Here is a 19,654-nt window from a genome sequence, read left to right on the forward strand (position 1 = left end):
TGCCAAAACTCTCACTGCCTCAATGTGAGCAGTTAGTTCATTAAACCCTATCTGGCCCTCCTTGTGCCTAAAAAATAAGCGATATACGTAATACCTAGAATTATTCTCTCAAGTCTAAATACTGTCTGTAACAACTAATAAGAGGGAGCTACTATAGGGCAGGGATCACAGACATAAACACCTACAGTCAGGGAGGTACGGGAAATGCCAAAAATGAACCAGGTCCAAGAACTGCAGCATTCCAACCTTGCTGTATTATAACTGATATTCTCAGTTATGAGGAGACAAGAGGAGACTGAAAGGACTGATGAACTGGAAAAACTCATGATCCAGAGAAAAGGAAAGCTAGGACACAACTCCAGCCAATAAATTAATTACACATGGGAGTGGAACGTCAGGGTTGCCATACTGGCCAATTTTTCAAGACAAGCCATAAATATAAATTTTTATGTAAAATTGTCTAATTTTAAACACTGATTCAAATGTTTTAAGAAAATATACATAAGTAAAACACATTCACAGAGCATAGTACTAAACATCTATCATAGGATTTTAAGCAGGAGACAGTAAAAAATCATCTTTTTAGAAGATATCCCCACAAAGAATGAATTGGAACTAGGTATTGATTTAAAAAGGAATAACAAAAATAAGGAAAGTTACTAGGATGCTTCTGCTGAAAGGATAGCTAGACAACAAAATAAAAAACTGGCAGAATTTGGTGGCATACCAAATGTGAAGAAAAAAACTGACCAAAGATAATTAAAAAAGAAAATTTAATCCATAAAAGAAGTTAATATCCGAGGTTAACACCTTAAATCTTTCTACATAATAAGAACCAAAGCTACTCACCAAAGAACTCCAAAAGGCACATAAAGGTCACTCAGGTTTAGAAAATAGGTCAGAGCCAACTTTGTAACCTTAAACTACTATACAAAGAAGAGCACTGTACTAGTAATGCTCCTCTTTGCAAACACACTGTAAATAAGTACTACTCAAAGTATGGGTGGTAGCTGAGGACCAGTCCACGAACTATTTGTGGCAAGAAAAATTAAGAGTGTTTATAAAATAAAGTTTTTGAAACAATCTGACCAAAGTAATGTTATGTTTACTGAATCTAATAATAAAAAATCTGGTCTTGTATTTTTTTTTTTCATTTTGCTGTAATTTATAGTTTGAAGAGTAGTGGTGTTATTTAAAATTTTAAATGTTACAAAAGAAGTAAAAGATATAGTAAAATATTTGAAAATATAAAGTAAAAATCTATTAGCACTATATTTAGTAAGTTTCTTACTTTGCTTCTTTGTCTCAAAGGAAATATAATTATTTATTTGAATACACTTAAAATCTTTTATGTCTCAGTAAATCATAATGCTAAATAGCAGACCTCTGGATTGCACAAAATTATAATTTGCATTTACAGAGAATTAATGTTAAAAAAAAAAACTATGAGAAAAAAATCAGTATGTCAAAATATACAATGATTTTGAAATAAAATTAACTTACCCATTGCTACATAGGACTTAAATCGTGCTGATAATCTGTCCACAAAGGCACTTAGAATTTCCAATCCCATTAATGATACCTATAGATAGGAAAAATTTTAATGAGTATAAATTACTTATGCATACTTTAATATCAGTATATAATTGTTGACATATAAAAATCTTCATATATTACCAAGTTTTAAAAAAGATGAGATAGAAGTATTCATGGGTAAACGGTCATGAGGTTTGGGCACCCTCTTCTCAAATGGTTCGATAATTATAGTATTAATGTGTAAATATATAGGAAGATAGTGATATAAAGCATATCTGGCAAAATGTTAATAACTGATAAATCAGATGAAGGGTAAACAGGAATTCATTGACTATATCTGCAACTTTCCTTTAATGCTGAAATGTTTACTACATAAAACAGTTAAAAATTAAGAGTACCTTTCATTATAGAGGAATTCTAGCTTCCATCTAGGATGGAGAAACTGGAAAAAACATCATCCCCATTTTAAACAAGAAAGTCAAGTAATCTACAAAACCATAACTATTCTTGAATTCATAGGAAAGCTGAGATTGCAGAATAATCAACTAGCCTAAAATCTAAGGGAAGACAGATGCCCCCAAAGAGAGATGGGACATAAGGAGTTAATTACATGTGACGGAGGACAAAATGAAGCCATCATCCAAGTGGATAAGAAGAATTCAGCTATACTTAATTTATTGTTAATATCTGAGTATAGGCTAACATGAAAATACAGAAACCCTACTAGCCACAGACACAAGGAGAGTTCACACCCACTTGCAGGCTCTTTCTCCACAAACCTCCATTGAACACTCATAATTAAGACTAAGGACAGGGGAGGAGATTAGAGAAAGTATCTCTTGGTGGAACAGGTCTCACAGGAATGGAGCAGCTGGCTCTGCAAGAAAGGTACAAACTTTTCCCATACTCTTGTCCTATAAGAAATAAAAGTTGAAGCTACTGAGGGAAGTACGCTGTCACCTGCCCCTACCCTACCCAATTCCCCAAAGGACCGCACCCTCAAAAAACTCAAGGCTACTGAGTAAAACAAACAAACAAAAAAACAAACAAGCTCCCTACCTCAAGGGAGGAACCCAAAACTATCCTGGGCTCAGATGATTCAAGGTCTCCAGCTGAGACTGGATCTCTGATAATGCCTCATTCCCAAGGCCAAATCAATGAAGTATATACTACAAATGAGTGAATTGTATAGTATGTGAATTATATCAATGAGTAGTTAGAAAAACAAAATTGAAAATCCACAAATAGACTCACTTACACATAAAATCAGTGTCTCAAATCAGCAGGAAAAGTATGCACATTTAGTAAGATATCACTTAGGAGTCTATCCCTAGGATATATTGGCAAAACTATGAAAAAACATGCAAAGATTATTCATGGCAAGAGATTGAAAACTATTTAAACATTCACCAATATGGGACAGATTCAATAAATTATGGTATGTCCGCACTACAGGATACTATGATGCTTTAAAAATAAAAATAAGGACTATCCTAATTCTGTTATGCAATGGCCTCCAAAATATTTTAAGTGAAAAAAAAGCAAGCTGGGGAAATGTATATACAAAAAAAGGGTACCACAAATAGCTGTAGTTATAAATGTAAAATAACAACAATGAAAAAAATTTTAATCAATTTTTTTGTTATACAGAAGGTATATGGTTGGGAATGGACTGTAAGGAACAGGAAAAGAAACGAAACTATTTTGAATATACCTTCTTTGTAGCAATAACTATTTTCATTGAAAATAAGTGAACCGAACGTATGCCCAATCAGCAGATCAACACACAGAAGACTATTCCGAGTGACTTTAAAATATTACAGTAATTTGACTATATCTCCCTAGTGGGATATACCCTAAGAACAAAAACAAAACTGCAAGTAAGAAACTTCAATGTTTTCAGAAATCTTGTTGAGAGGACATATAGCTAAGAAATATACAGAAGTAGTAAAAACTATAGTTTTGAATCTGAATTAGAATATCAATATGAAATTACAATGTGTTTTTCTTTAAGTTAAAATAAAAGCTAACCCTATCCGTTGAAAAAAAAATCTAGAAACAATGATCAAATGATAACAATGAGTTCCTTTCACTAGCATACACATTGTATTTCCACAGACCATTTCCCACTAAAAGAAACCAGAGCTTCTTGGAGAAGTGGCAGGAGCAGGAAATACGATATTCTGTGATATCAAATAGCAAAGATGCTATCAAAGATTACTAGGGTCATGTCAAGGTAGGACAGTCTGAATATCAATAAGAATAACTGCATTGTCTTAAAGTGCATTAGATATGTTTAAATATAAGAGTTCATAATGATAACAAAAACAAAAATTATTTGGTCCAACATTAGAGGATGCTAAAAGACCAACTCATTAACAATTAGTAAATTAAAGGAATCATATGAACTACACCGGCCTTTCCATATAATTATACCACTAAGCAACCAAATAGTACAGTAGTAAATGGGGGAAGTTTCTCTTCATAAAACTATTCCAGCTAATAAATGAAGGAATGACAGAATTAGAGTATTGTTTTGCAAACCCTAATGAATTAAGAGACCTAACCATTGAACATGAATGGCTGCTATCATCACGTATCAGACCTATGTGCCTTCCTGATGTTAGGTGCCTCATGAGGAAGAGCACTATTATTAGTTTTGCCAAAAAAAAAAAAAAGACTGACTCTGAAAAAATTTTTTCTAACAGGTATATGTAAAATGTAAAAGTAAAACTATAAATATGTAAAATATACATCATATAAAATTTAAAAAATAAAACATTTAAAATATAAAAGCAAAAATAATGTACTTTTAACAAGTAAAAAAATAGACTCTAAAAAGCAAAATTTAAGCTTAAAATTTAGGGTGTTTTCAAGTCATATAACTGAAATTCTTAAAAATTTTTGTAACATTATTAAGCCCAAGTAGTCTCAGAACATTTTCCCATTCTCTTTTTCTCTCTATCCCTTTTCACTTCTGAATCACAAGTGGTTGAACATATTTGACAAATTTAATGTCAACTGGCTACAGTTTCAATTCAATATAATGTTTAGTCTTCCAAATAGTTTAAATCAGAAATGCTGTGAATCAACAATGAAGCTAAGTAATTGCATGAGATAGTAATGACTACCCCCAATTTTAGAATCACACCTAAGACCTTTCCATGTAAAAGTGAGAAAACCTGACAAGAGTTCTTGAAATCGAGGAAGGACATAAGCTTAATTCCTAATCAGGGATGTTTTTCTACTATATGTGGGACAGAAAAAAAGAGCATGTATTGTTAATAACAAGCATACTCCTATAATGCTCCTTCTCTCAGGAAATTCTGTAGGTTTATGGGACAATTTTTTCCCCCCACAAATTTACTTAGCATCTAAGAAAATGAGTGAAAGAATCGGATAGAATAATCGCCAAGTGGACATGTATGCACAGATCAAATGAGCAAAACCTGATGACTTACAAATTTTAAAAACCTGAAGAGAAATGTCAGACTATTTTTATATAAATATATAAATAATAAAACTATTTCCCTCAAAAAAGGAGAGAAACAAATGACTTAAAATTAAAGATACTGATTAATTTTAGGTAGAGTGAAGAAGCAAGATGGAAAGTACAAAGTAAAATTTCCACTTCTAGACTTAAACACACAAGAACAATTATTCTCAACTGGCAGGCGGGGGTGGGCTGTGTAGTGTAATACAAAATATTATTCCCTGGAGTCGTGCAGCCAAAAGGTACATGGCCATACCTGGCAGCCCTGCTGTCAGCCATTCAAGTAAATGAAAAATCCTGTTTGAAGAAGTTATCAAAGCCTAAAACATAACTTTTTTTTTCCCACGGTTTTATTATACAAATTTTATAGAAATGCAGTCAGCAGGTAAATCAAGGGACAAGTATACTTTCCTTTACTGATTCAAACATGGAGAACCTGCTATGGGTATAAATGCTGGAAGGTGGATACATATATTAATGGGAACCTTAAGAAATTCCAATTCCTTCAATTTTCTCAGTTAGTAGGAAGCAAGGCCTTTGGCTGACACTGATGATGGTAGCTCTGAGGGGAGAGGAACAAATGTAAAACAGTTGTCTGAGTGAAAGAACGAATACACTAAGAAAATCTAATATGACTGCCAGGCAACATCAAGGGCTCACCTGAAGATCAGGAATTTAAAATGAAACCAGTTAGAGCTTTTGTGTTTTTCTCCATTCACCTAGAGTTGCACTAGTGCAGGTATGGGGTAGGTGAGTTGGATTAACCAAGATAGCTTTTTATCAAAAGAGGACCATAAAGCAAGAATGAGGAGGGAGAAGAGAATTAAGAATGAATGTAAGGGTGTGACTGATTGACCAGGATATTTAAGCTCAAACAAGGGGGAGTATGAGAGTTAAAAGTTAAATAGATTGGATGTCACATTGAATGATCAAACTCTTTAAGCTGGTATACGCAAAGAAATAAGGTTCAGAATTTAGAGTTCTATATCACAATCATCAATAGTAATGCCACTTACAAAGTGTTAATCACCAGCAACCACACATCTATCATGGTCTGAACTGGCAGTGGGTAGCATTTACAGCAGTAATATGTATTGGTACAGCCATCTGACTATCAGGTGTTCTTGGGTAGTCAAGCGGGCGCATTTTCATATTGAAATATATTTTATTTCACTAAATTATGTGTAAATTTCCTTTACAGTACAGTTAGAACATTATTGGAATTTTTAAAAATTATATGTAGTGGGGGTTCTCTACAAAATTTATTTCATGATTGTAAAAGGGGGCATTAGAAGAGGTCAGTGACTCTGACAGAGTTCAGAATAACTGCCCTAGACAAACTTGTGCATATATACAAACTGACAATGCAAAAGGGCAATGTTAATAGTGAAAACTTTTAAATGACCTGGACATTCCTCTGACATGGCAGGTAAAAGGAATAGGCATGATCTATATATAAATAGATAGATCTGAAACACTCCTTTTTAAAGCAAATTAAAAAGTGGTATGTTTTCAGAAGTTGATGGTTTATAATAAATACAATCATGGTGATGCGGACTGTGTAAGGTATCATCCTTCAAAAGGGAAAGGGGGCTATGATTTTGGATTCTAAAAAAATCTTAAAATCCTAGCATATTACTTAGCCCAGCACTAGAAGGTTATAATATAAATGCTTCTTATTGTTTTATCCATTTTTAGAGTTATAGCTTACAGCTACAGTTGCAGATAGACAATATAAAAAAGTGAAAGTAGAGTTGACAAATTATAGGATACTGAAAAGATTTACAAAAGTACATAAAAGGAAAGGAGTAAGAAAATCCTAGTCTCCCTAGGTCAAGTATTCCTCCACCAATTTACCAGGTCTATGACCGAAGGCAAAATATTTATATCTTTTCTACAAAAATGAGGAAAATAATAGTACTGACTTTCTAAAGCCATTTTAAAGAATAAAACGAAATAATACAAACAAAGCACTTTGAGACAGTGCCTGATATTAAGGACTCTTTAAATGATGGTTATCATATTTAGCTGCATTTTATGAGGATATTTGACTGCCATAATGTCATTTTAAAATTTGAGGACTCCTGAAATCACAGGATTGTCCTTTGCAAAAATCAAATGCCAGAGCATATATATTTTATATATACCTATTTCTATATTTTTAATATCCAATTTGACTTCACTGAGCTCAAGACCTCAACCGCTTATTTAAATCTCAACCTGGATATCAAACAACCTTCTCAAGCCTAACACAGTCAAACCGAACATTTTACTTTACTTCATTCACCCAACTTGTCTCTCTCAGTCGTCCCCATTTCAGTAAATAGCACCCTCTACTGGTGCTCAAGCAAAGCAATTATCCCTAATTTCTCTCTCTTACTCTCACACTTAATCCAACGGGAGATCCTGTTGGCTCTACCTCCAAATCACATCCCAAATCTTCCATAGCTCAGCACTGCCACTGTGACCAAACTAACTTTAGCCACTATCATTTCCCTGCTTCTTTTCTGTTGCTCCTTTACAGAGTCCACTCTCCACAAAGCAGCCACCCCTCTATGCAAAACTCTCCATTGATTTAGAGTAAAATCCTATAAGGCTCTTTTCACCTGCCTCCCCATCTTATTCACTTGTAAGCTCTAGCCATGCTGGCCTTCTTTATGTTCAACAGAACTAGGGCCTCTGCATTTGCAGTTTTCTCTGCCTGAATCGTTCTTCACTCCTATATTTCTTTCATGTCTATACTCAAATTTCACCTCACTTCCCTAACTACACAAAACAGTTTCATCTTACCCTCATTCTTTCATATCAGTTGATTCAGAAGCACTTGTTACCTGAAATTACCTAATCTGTATAACTGTCCAACTTCCTCTAACAGGATCTCTATGACAGCAGGAATCTCAATCTCCTTTAAATCACCCTCTCAGTGGTCTTCATTAACCAACTATTTAAAATTCAAACATTTGTATCCTGCCCAACACTCCCTATTCCTCTTTACTGCTTTTCTCCAATATAAGTACCACCATCTAATATACTGATTTTAGTTAACTTCTTTATTATTCTCCCCCACTAGAATCTAAATCTACAAAAGAAAGGATTTCTGTCATTTTTCCCTATTGTATCCAAAGTGTCTAGAAGAGTGTATGCCTGCACACAGTAGGTCCTCAATGAATATATGAATGAGTTTTGCTAGTCTTGTCCAGAGCTGGATTGTCAATATTTAGAACAATACTCAGTATATAGTATAGTCACTCAGATTCACTTAAGTAATGATGGTTAAGACACTCAAATTCTGAAGTACTATCAAATCTAAAGAAAAATTATATTTTGTTCAGCGTAATTTGAAATTTAAGTACAATCTGTGTGTATATTCAAAAAATTTGGATATACTTTTTTAAGTTGTCAAGTGTTTTATTTTATCTTGGGTAAAAAATGATGACCTAGTTTGGAAACTAGGGTTATAAAATACACACAAAAAACCAATTAGAATGTCCTCTAACAATGTCAGAAATGTTTTTATGAAGCATTCAGTAAGTAGAAAGGAGAGAACTAGTGATTCAGGAAGGAGACAGCAGAACTGATGAATGTCTGAGTAGGTAAGAGGGCATGGGATATAGTAAGCATGCGGAGGGACTGATGTAAGCGGAAAAGATAGACGAATCATTGTATCAGAGAAGAAGGTAGACTATGCAGACACAGCTACAAGAAAGTGTGTAGATATGGTTGTAGGAGCCTGTGTTAGTTTTCTTCTGATTGCTGAAATTGTCTCAAGCTACAGTAGCTAATGAGGAATGTGGGGAGAATGTGTAGTAAAGAGATGAGAACTGAGTCAGATCCCCGATGGACTCTAACTGTTAAGGACCAGTCAAAGGAAAAACACAGCACTTGAGTGATATAGTGCATGGAGACATAAAAGAAAAATTGGGGTACTGTGATATCAAAGAAGCCAAGAGTGTTTCAAGAGATGACTCAACTACCATTTACTGATGGGTACATCTGAAGAGTGAAATGGCCCAAAGTCAACTCACCAAACCAGCACAGAAGGTGACACATCAACCTTCACTTTGGAAGGAGAATAAGCATTACCAAGGACCTGATTTTCTCTAACAGCCTGAGCTGCAACATAAAATCGACTATCTTGAGTGTTTACATGCCCTTCTTACAGTGTAAGTAAATTTAGCTTGTTTCTTCCAAAGAAATAATAATCCCCCGAACGGTAATGACATATTAATATCAACTTTTACCGGTTTAAAAAAATAATAATAAAGAGATAGTATTTAATGGACCAAGCATCAAGATAGTAATTTTCAAACTATTACTCTTGTAAAAGTCGATCCTTTCCAAAACTCACCTAATTTTCACTATTAAATCCTCATAATAATTTCAGAGTTTGCCTTCTCTGTGAAAAGAAAGTTTTCAGAGTACAGTCTATTCGCTGGGTTATAAGATACATTACTAAGAAAAATCACTTCACTTCATCCATAGGTTTGGGCCAGCATTTTAAAGCAACACTGCCACCAGAAGACTGGAAAGAAAAGTAACTGCTAAAAACTTCAAACAGGCTAGTTACAGAATACTTACCTGGTTTCCCAACCTGCCTACTACTGGCTCATCAGAAACACACATTCCTTCTTGTCCCTCAACCTTTTCTTTCTTTTTTTTTTTTTTTTGCGTCAGCTAACTTGCTCTGACACAGTTTCAAATCTGAGTCGGTCCTCAACTGCGGCAAAATAAAATGACAGTGCATTCAACTGCTTTTTGTCGACAATAAAAAGGAAAGGAAATATCGAATGCCCTAGCATAGGCATCTTTTCATCAGATTTAACGGTAAACTTAATCTGGCACCGAATTAAGCTCTAAAGATACCTTAGAGATGAAAAGCACAACCTTCCAGACGCAAAGATTATAAAAAACAAAACAGGAGAGTAAGGATAAAAATCACTTATTAAGAGGAATTAACTTGACATCTCTTTTTAACTTAAAAAATGTCTCCTAATGTTCTATGTGTTGGTCTAGGTAGCTTACCTAGGGACGTACAAATGTAAAGTCTTCGAGCCCTTTATGTACGTAAATTATCATTGATTTCTTAAATAAGTGACTAAACACTGTGTCTTAATGACAACAACGCAGCACCATGTCAGTGAATCCTTAATTTGTCACTGTTCACAATTGTGGAAAAACTTGGTCGTAGTGGGAAAGGAAAGGTACGGCGGTGCGTATGCGGACCCGCGTGTCCATGGGTTTCCCTTTCCGGGGTGGTTCGGAAGAATCAAGCGCACCCCGGGGCCAGCCCGGCCAGACCCCGCACGTCCGGGATTAAAGGGCTGGGCGGCGAGGGCGTGTCCAGCCCCGCCGCGCCGCCGCCGCCGCTTACCCGGTAGTTGCTCGAGCCCACCCAGCCGGTGAGCGCGTCGATCGTCTTGCGGAGGCTGCCCAGGTCCTCTTCCAGGTCCAGGATGGCGCCGGGGGCGCGGAGATAGAGCAGCAGCTCCTGGCCGACCTGCAGGCGGCCGCCGACGTCCTTCTGCTGCACCTGGGCGCCGAAGTACTCCATGCTGCGGGGCTCCATGGCCGCGGCCACCCGCCCGCCCGTGAGGGGCCAACTTTCGCCGAGTGCCGCCCAGCCGCCAGTGCGGGTGCCCGCGGGAGAGGGCGGGACGCGCTGGGGCCAGCCGAGGCGCGGCTCGCGGGGCGCGGCAGGCGGCGGGATTAGCGCCAGGCGGCGAGCGGCCCCCAAACTAGTCAAACTCGGCGCCCCCCGCCACCAAGCCCGCTTCAGAGGCCGCGGCCGCCGGCGACGTCAGCACGCGCGTGACGTCAGCGCGACGCTGGCGAGCGCCCGCCCGTCAGGCTGTAGTCGTGCGGTGGCGGCGGCGGCGCGGCGGCGGCGGTGGCAGCGGCTAATGTTGGAACAACTAGGGTTTTGGGGACACCCCCCCACCCCCCAGGGAGCATCGGGGCAGAACCGCGTGGGCAAGCGCTGGGAGCCGAAAGTTCTCCGCTATTGCAGCAGCTTGACCTCGCTCTGTGAAATAGATAGACCGCTCCCCAAGTTTTCTTCACCTTAAAATCAATACTCGGGAAAATTTCTGGCCCTGGGACTCCCCTTTCCCAGCCCCACTCCCGTTTTTCGTTTTTAAACCTTGTAGACTACACTTCCTCGGAAAAACTTCATGACCCGGGTTTCCAGCCAGCACCATCGCCGTTGAGTCACCATGTAATGATCCTTTTTTATTTTTAACAGGTTTAATTTACATCAAGTGAAATGCACAGATTCTAAGGGTACAGTCCATGAGTTGTAACCACTACCCTAACGAGGATGTAGCACGTTTCCATCACTCCAGGAAGTTCCAGAAACTTCTCAGTCAGTAACCACCGCCTACCCCCAAACAATTCTAAACTGATTTCTTTCATTTTACCGTAACTTTCCCCTATTCTTTCACTTCACATAACCTCATACATCTTTTTGAGCTGGGCTTTTCTCTTGCTTAGAATGTTTTGAAATTCTTCCCGTCCTGTTGGGGTCTTAGAAATTTCTTTTCATTGCTGAGTAGTATCCCCTTGTATGGAAGCACCACAATTTTTTACCTATATACCCGTTTACAGACATTTATGTTATTTCTGGTTTTTTATAACTGAATAAAGCTGCTATACCGTTAGTGTACATCATGTGGACAATTGTTTTTCATTCTTCAGGTAAATACCAAGGACTGTGTGGGGGCTAAAGTAAAAATGACACTTTTTCTCTCACCTACTAAATTCCTCTAGCTGGGCTAATTATCACATTAACAGAAAAACAGATTAACAGAAGAAAAATCAAATTTTAATACAGTGTACACAGGGAATTCACATAAGCATGAAAAATTCCAAAGGCAGTTAGGTGAAATTGGCTATATATGTTATACTGTATAAGGGAGAAGGGGAAGGGGAATGACTCTTAGATTCCAAAAGTGAGAATGGCAATTTGCAGGTAATTGAGGAAGATCAGAACACAAATGGCAGGTAGAATTTTACTGGGCGACCCAGAAACAATGAGGGAGGGCCGGGGTTATCTAGCCAAGAGGACCCTGCTTGACACCCTCACATCTACCTACCATACTCGACTTGAATTAGACTAAGACGAGTATGTTAAGATTTCTTTCCTGGAGCAAGTTTTTCCATCTAACTCTTTCACAGGAAAGGGGAGAGGTTCAAAGTTTCTTTATCAACCTTTTCTTAATAACCAGCTTAAAAATCAATATCCTAAAAGGCAAAACTTTTGGATCCTTCAACTGGAATTACTAAGTGTTATGATAGGTGTATGTTTAATGTTAGAAGAAATTGCCAAGCTGCTTTTCCAAAGTGGTTTGATCATATTACACTCCCACCAGCAGTGCTTGAGAGTTCCAATTGCTCCATATCCTCCACAGTATTTAGTATGATCGGGGGTATTAGTTTTAGCCATTTTAGTGGATGTAAAGTGGTCTCTAATACATTCTAAATGCACACTATGTTTATCTTCCTGCCGATCATTTCCAATCACAGTTTAATAATTATCTGAATAATATGTCTCCTCTACTACATGGAAAGCTCCAGGACCATTTCTGTGATCTCTCAGATGGTGCTTGGCAAACTACAGGAGCTCAATCAATTTAAGTTGAACAAGTGAATTAATTCAATAAAAACTGACACATGAAATATTCACAATAACATAATACTAACAATAATAATACACTCTCCAAATACAAAGAAACCTAACTCTTTTCTGTGTTTATTTCATTTTTTCCCCTATATTTCTGTGCTTCGTAATGTATTGTGTTATAAAGTTTCTTTCATCTTAAATTGATGAAATAGTAAGGAAGCAAACTGCACTTACTATTTCTTGGATGTCTAAAGGTTAGGTTTCAGAAGAATATAAAAAGAGGACCCTGTGTATAAGAAGTTTATACTCTAATTGTTGGTGACCAGGTGCGGTATGTAGTGTAGAAAATATAAAATATAGGAGCCCTGGATTCTAGATTCAGCTCTATTTGTCTCTGTCACCAAAAGTGATGGCTTCTCAAAGCCTTGTGCTGTCACCATTCAGCTTTCTGAACTTACATAACTCAAAAATAACACTAAACAGTCTTCAAGTTATAGGATAATATGATGGCATTTGAGTAACTTTGGAAGTACCTATGAAATGCTTAGTAAACACTGGATACTATTAGTTATATGTACACTCTATGTGTTTCACTAATTCATCAACGAACATCTTCTGATCACTGTGCCAGGTTCCATCGCTACAAGGTTGTTTTATCTGGTCTTCACCTACAAGAAACTCAAATAGAGACGAGAAAATTAGCATTTCCAGGATTCCGTGATAGGATAAGCTGAGGGTTTTTGGAAGCCTAAAGAGGCTCCTTGTCTAGACGGCACTGAGAATGGAGGGTAGGGAAGCTATACATCAGAGAAGGCTTCCTAGAAGAGGTAATATTTAAATTGAGTTTTGAGGATGCATAGGAATTGGCTAATTAAAGAAGTGGTTTCCTAGGGAATAGCATGTTTATCTAAAATAGTCAAGATGTAGTTTTGACTTTTAATTTAACATTTGTTATTATTATTACATACCTGCTACAAAAAATGCATATTACTTTATATCACTGTTGTCTGTCCTAGGTTAAACAACCTTAGAACAGAAAGTTCTCAAACTTTATAATTAACAGGTCTCTTATTATCTCAGTCAAAAAAAACAAATAAACAAACTCAACAACCACCCACTGAATAGCAGGATTCACACACTTAATGAATATTCATGTCCTAAAATCATACTAGGCACATGAAAAAAAATAAACATAAATTGAAATATATATGTTTTTTTTATTCTTAAATAACCACACTTACTTATTATGAGATGTCTGCATCTGTTGGTCACTGTGTAATTTCTCAAATCTTGGCATCAGACTGAATATTGCCATTTTCATCTTGTACATTGATTCTCATGTAGTACTTGCTTTTTATCACTGCAACCACAGAAAAACAGCTCTGCAAAAATATGACATCAGTGAAAGTAATGTATCACAATTGAATGCTGAAAATGTGAATTCCTTGGAGCCAGTAGTTCATTCCATGTCTAACAGATGCCAAGTTTCACTGTTTCCCTTTAAAAATTTAAATATCTTGATGTGCTCTTGGTGAGTTTGCTGCAGCATCCTTGGGTGCCTGAGTACATAGTTTGGGAAACTTGGCAGACAAATGCTTGATGATGTCCAAATTATCAGAGACAAAGAACAGGAAACACAAATTGCAGCTCATTCCGGAAGAAGACATGGGTCCACCGATAACTGGGCTTCACAAAGGCTGTTGCCTAAAGAACTCAGCTTTACATATGTTAGGTCTTTTAATCCTTCAAGCAACCCTGTATAGAAGGTAATATATTTCCATTTTAGAGAAAGCTGAGACTCAATCATTAAGTCCCAAGCCTCTCTCATGATTTCGGATCCATGACTTAAACCCAGGACATTTGGCTTCTGTAGTCTCCCAAATAATCTTAAAGGAAAGAAAATGAAAACAAAAGTTTAGAATTAACTACCAAAATAATAACACTCCTTGTATAACACAGTCTTTCTTTGACTATCTATACAATACGTTCACTTAGAACCTTCTTTTATCTGAATTATGTTTAAAAAGAAAATAAGGAGATGAAGAAATGGGTAGGAACATTAGGGAGAAAAGTAGTGTAGGAAACATCTACATTCTTTCATAGTCAGTCACTAAAATGTATCTGGGAGCACAAGTCTATTTTTAAATGGCAACAAGACTGAAATAGATCATTTAAATACAAGAGACTGACTTCCTGACCTATTTGTTCATTATTTGTGATAATAGTGGAAACTTTGAGTAGACTTTGTTCTGACACTGGACTTTATTTTCCATACAGAGTAAGAGACAAATCACCACATTGATAGTTTGAAACCATTCTTCAACAAATATCTATTAAGAAGGGCATTGGATTAGGTGCTAGAGTGGGAGTGGGGTATTGAATGGCTTACCAAAGACAGATCACAGTCCTTCTTCAAAGCTTAAGAGGGCTATGTACATGAATACTCAGACCACCTTCATTCATAATATCTCAAACTGGAAACACACCAAATGTCCACCAAATGGAAAACAGATATAGTCATACAATGGAATTATGCAAAGCAATAAGAAACAAACTACTGATACACTCGACAATGAGGATGAATTTTGAAAAAAGCAAGTTGAACACAGGCACCAGACACAAGAGAGTGTATACTCTGTGATTCTGTTGATATGAAATTCTAATACAGTGAAATCTCACTGACGATGATAGAAATCAAAAGTTAGAAGAGACTCCTATTATCACAATGAATAGGAGTCAATGGGTAATGACTAGGAAAGCGTCTTCCAGAACTTTCTATGGCGATAGAAGTGTTCTATATCTTTATCTGAGTTGTGATTATAGCAGTATATGCATAGGTAAATATTCAGCAAAGTGTGCACTTAAGACTAGGACATGGTGCAATTATTGCATGTATGTTATAACTAATAAAAAACAGGAAAAAAGCTAAGAACAAAGGGTTAAAAAGAAAATAAGAAATAAAAGAATAATGGTCTAGTGCAGTGCTATCCAATGGAAATATAATATATATATATGAGGATAAAATATATGTAATTTAAGTTTTCGAAAAGGAAGAATAAACCGTTATATTTAGTAATATATAAATTATATTTCATAATATTTTAATTTAAATAATAATATTTACTAAAATTACAGTTAGTAAATTTCCATTAAATGTTATATTTAATAATTATATTTATTATGTGTAATTATATTTTATTAATATAAAAATATCATTTAAACCTGTGATCAAAATAAAAAATTAATAAAATATTTTACATATTAGACAATAAAGGTCTATTGAAAATAATATCAATCTAGAATTAGAATTAGAAAACTCACATTCTGATTTTGCTAGCTGTGTAAACTTAATAAAGTTATTTTTAACTTCTCTAAACTTCAGTGTTTCAGTCTAAATGAAGGGGATTAATAGTGATTGTTGGGAGAGAGAGTACTCCATGAGTCTGGCATATGTCTTGCTGGATGTGTCAAGACAGTAAGGCCCTGACGACTGTCTCTCTGAGCTACTTCTCAGGGTTATATTTGCAGTGAGCAACATTAAGAGATGAAAGAATATCTCCCTACAAGACAAAGAACAGATTTGTTTACAGCTTGCTATAAAATGAATGGTTCCCCAACTCTTTCTTTCCTGTAAATGCAACCCCCATGAGATTTGGGAGGCAAAGGGGAACCCATGCAAACTTGAAGCTCATGCTGCTTACTGTGCCATGAGTAAAAAAATCTTTTGTCTTTGATGCAAGAGTCTTGGGACTTCTGTCAGCATCTGCAAAATAGCAACAGACTAAGTTATTAGCTTGTAAGTAATGAATAAAATCAAATTCCATCACCCACTACTGAAGATTTTTTTTCCTTTATTTTGACAAAGATAAAATTAAATATTAGAAGATGAAAAGACTCCATAAATTTAGTAAATATATTTGAAAAACAATATTAGGTGGCATACAATTAACCCCTAGACAAATGAAACAAGTATTTAGGAGGTTCAGCTAAAAAGGTCGGCCAAAGCTTCACAGATTGCTCTGGAAAATAATAAATGATAAAATAGACCTACCTGTCCCAGCAATGTTTGGTGTAAACTTATTTCTGTGTGTAAATATTTTCTCATTGATTTCCAGTGTAACAACATCAAAGACAGGTTCCCAGTGAATGGAATGCTTTGTTGAGGAAAGGGGCTAGAAGATAAAATAGACACCAATGGCTTCAATTTTCCTAACTTTCCATTCTCCTAACTTCCCACTATGCATAAGAAGGACTTATTCATGTAACACTTCAATTAAGAAATAGCTTAGGGTCTCCTACCACTTTTAAGAATTTGAGTTAAGCTCTATAAAGAATAATTCAAATCCAGAAAGAACTTGTATTATTCTTGGGGAGAATAATTTAACACCAAACTTCCAACTCCTCGAATATATGTCATAATGCTCAATGTGGGAATTCATGAGGGTTATGGTCCAATGTGGAAAAGATTACTCTCACATGGCAGATTTAAGAGAAGCTTCTGGACATAGTAGCAAATGAGGTGAGTGGAGCACGGGCATGATCTCAGCAAGAAGTGAAAAAGGAACCCTAGAAAGACCATGAAAATATCTCTGGGAGCCACGGCATTAAGGCGAGATTTCTTGTCAAGTCTGCAAGGATCTACCCAGCTGGTATTTTCAAAAATAGTTTCTACCTTATAAAAGACTGTTTTGTTTTTGTTTTTTTAAATTAAGACAATAAATTATCCATTAACTCTCATAAAATCACTTCTTGCCCAGTTGCCTGTGAATAGATGTTTCATTGCAAATAACACTTTTCCATTTCATTTAGCAGTTGAGTTATCTGAGAAAAAAGTACTGAAAAGTTTGTTTTGAAACTTTGGTTTCTGTCTGATTTTCTGTATTAGTTACCTATTGCTGAGTAACTGATTACCTCAATCTTAATGGTTTAAAACAACAATACATACTTATGATCTCACAGACTTTGGTGGGCCAGGAATTTGAGAGCAGCGTAGCAGGATGGTTTTGGTTTCGGTTCTTTCATGGATTGCAATTCAAGATGTCAGCAAGGGCTGTGGTCATCTGAAGGCCTGAATGGGGTTTGAGGATTTACTTCCAAGGTGGCTCATTTCTACCATTGTTGGCAGGAGGCCTTACCTTAGTTCCTTGCCTCATGAATTTCTCCATAGGGTTCCTCAATTGTCGTCATGATATGATAACAGACTTTCTCCAAAGTGAGTTATCCAAGACCAAGAAGAAAGTCATAGTATCTTTCAGACCTAATCTCAGAAGTTGCACACTATCATTTCCACAATGGTCTTATTATTTAAACAGGTCTGCCTTAATCAGTGTGGGAGGGTAGTATAATAGGGCATGAAAAACTGGAGGCAAAGAATGGAGACTATTTCAGAGGCTGAAATATCTTTAATTGTAATACTTTAAAAATGTTTATTTTCAACTGGGAACAGGAAGCAATACTTTAGAGGAATAAGTTTAAATTGTAAGTTCAAAACAGTGAGAATAGAAGACATTTGGAAAAACCTGAAATTACTAAGGTTATTGACAACCAGAACTACCGACCTTTCCCTACAATTATTTTGACAGTGATGTAGTCCAATCATCACTTTAATAAGCTGAAGTCCATCTAAAATATACGGGATATAATTAGATATTTACTTTCATACAAATTTCCATTACTATGGATGTGTTAATAAGCCTAAAAGTTGGCCCTTGGTTTTTAAGAAAACTGAGTAATAATTGCCCGAAACCATTATATTTGAAATAATATTTAAAAAGAAAATTTGCAAACTTTTAAGAAAAATTCTGGTCAGTTTTTTCAATTATAAAGACAGAAGCCCTGGCTAGAGTATTACAATAAAATGCACAGCTCAATTAAAAATTGCATGAAGGTCCAAGATTGGTTTTTTTAATTATCTTAAAACTAATGTTTATTTAAAAGTATAAAAAATTAATGACACACTAAATGGTAGATATTTCCAAATCTATTTAAGCCAAAAAGAGGCTACCAATCTTAAAAATGAGTTCTCATGAAAATGACACAGTTAATAAACACATTCGAGTATGATTTTTTAAAAAGTTATAAGTAATCCAGTTCTTTTTCTTATAGTTGGATGAATGCATGGTTGTTATTGATCAGGATATTGTTTATTATATTAGTAATGGTGATTTCTGTGAAGATGTGTGTTGTAGAATAATTGGTAAAAATATTTTCAATCAAACAGTAAAGAATTTTAGCACAAAGCATTTCCTGGAAACACATGTATGGGAATATGCAGATCTGAAACCAAATATATGATAACTAAAACTCCAGAAATGATAACCCACATCAGGACTCCTGTTCCAAAAACACTATTATGCAAATAATCTGTTTTTGTATTTTCTGAGAAGGCTAGTAAAGAAGCAAATATTGCTTTAAAAAAAACAGTGGTTTGATTATTTGTTCTTTTGAGTAAAATATACAATAAACAGATTGCATTACCACACAGATATATGCTAGCTTAGTCAGGAGAAGCTGCTGATCAGAGTTTTCTAACTTGCAGTTGAATCGCTATTTTTCTTTATGGAGAAAAAAAAAAACAAGAAAATGCCTTGACGAAAGGTAAAATATAGATTAAATATATGAATTCTTCATATTGCCTCCTTAATAAAGAGGGTCAAAAAGTTTACTTAATTTGCATTTTAAAAGCTAAACTCTCAAATGACAATTACAAAGTACTACAAATATTTTCAGTGCACATGACAAGACTGTCAGAGTGCAAATAAAGTCTGAGTTAGAAGAGATTTCATGGTGGAACTACGCATCATTTGAGTCTCTTGGTTCATTTACATCAGATTTAAAAAGTTGGCACTAGACTAAAAATCATCAATCAGCTTTTTTTACTGAAAAATTCCCTTGACAAGTATCCTAAGATAATAAGGGAGCTGGAATAATCAGAAATGAATTCAATCTGCCGATAAACCACAAGTAATTAGATTCTGTGGTGCACTGTGGTAGCTGCAGATATGGTC

At 35.8% G+C, this 19,654-nt stretch overlaps 1 protein-coding gene across 36 annotated transcripts in view; it reads right to left on the reverse strand.

Moving 5' to 3' along the window:
- CLASP2 (cytoplasmic linker associated protein 2) overlaps positions 1–10,839 on the reverse strand; it is a 144,654-nt gene extending 133,815 nt beyond the window's left edge. For 17 of the 36 annotated variants that reach the window (XM_016158773.2, XM_036219955.1, XM_036219976.1 and 14 more), the window contains exons 1-2: positions 10,401–10,806; positions 1,504–1,582 (exon numbers count right to left, since the gene is read on the reverse strand). In XM_016158773.2, the coding sequence (XP_016014259.1) occupies positions 1,504–1,582; positions 10,401–10,595 (274 nt within the window). In that variant the 5' untranslated portion in view covers positions 10,596–10,806. Of the gene's footprint in view, positions 1–1,503; positions 1,583–10,400 lie in introns of all 36 variants that reach the window. The other 19 variants (XM_036219970.1, XM_016158778.2, XM_016158775.2 and 16 more) reach the window with 2 other exon arrangements.
- Positions 10,840–19,654: the final 8,815 nt, after the last annotated feature.

The sequence above is a fragment of the Rousettus aegyptiacus genome, unplaced genomic scaffold, assembly GCF_014176215.1.
Source record: "Rousettus aegyptiacus isolate mRouAeg1 unplaced genomic scaffold, mRouAeg1.p scaffold_m13_p_4, whole genome shotgun sequence".
In the NCBI taxonomy this organism is placed as follows: domain Eukaryota; kingdom Metazoa; phylum Chordata; class Mammalia; order Chiroptera; family Pteropodidae; genus Rousettus; species Rousettus aegyptiacus.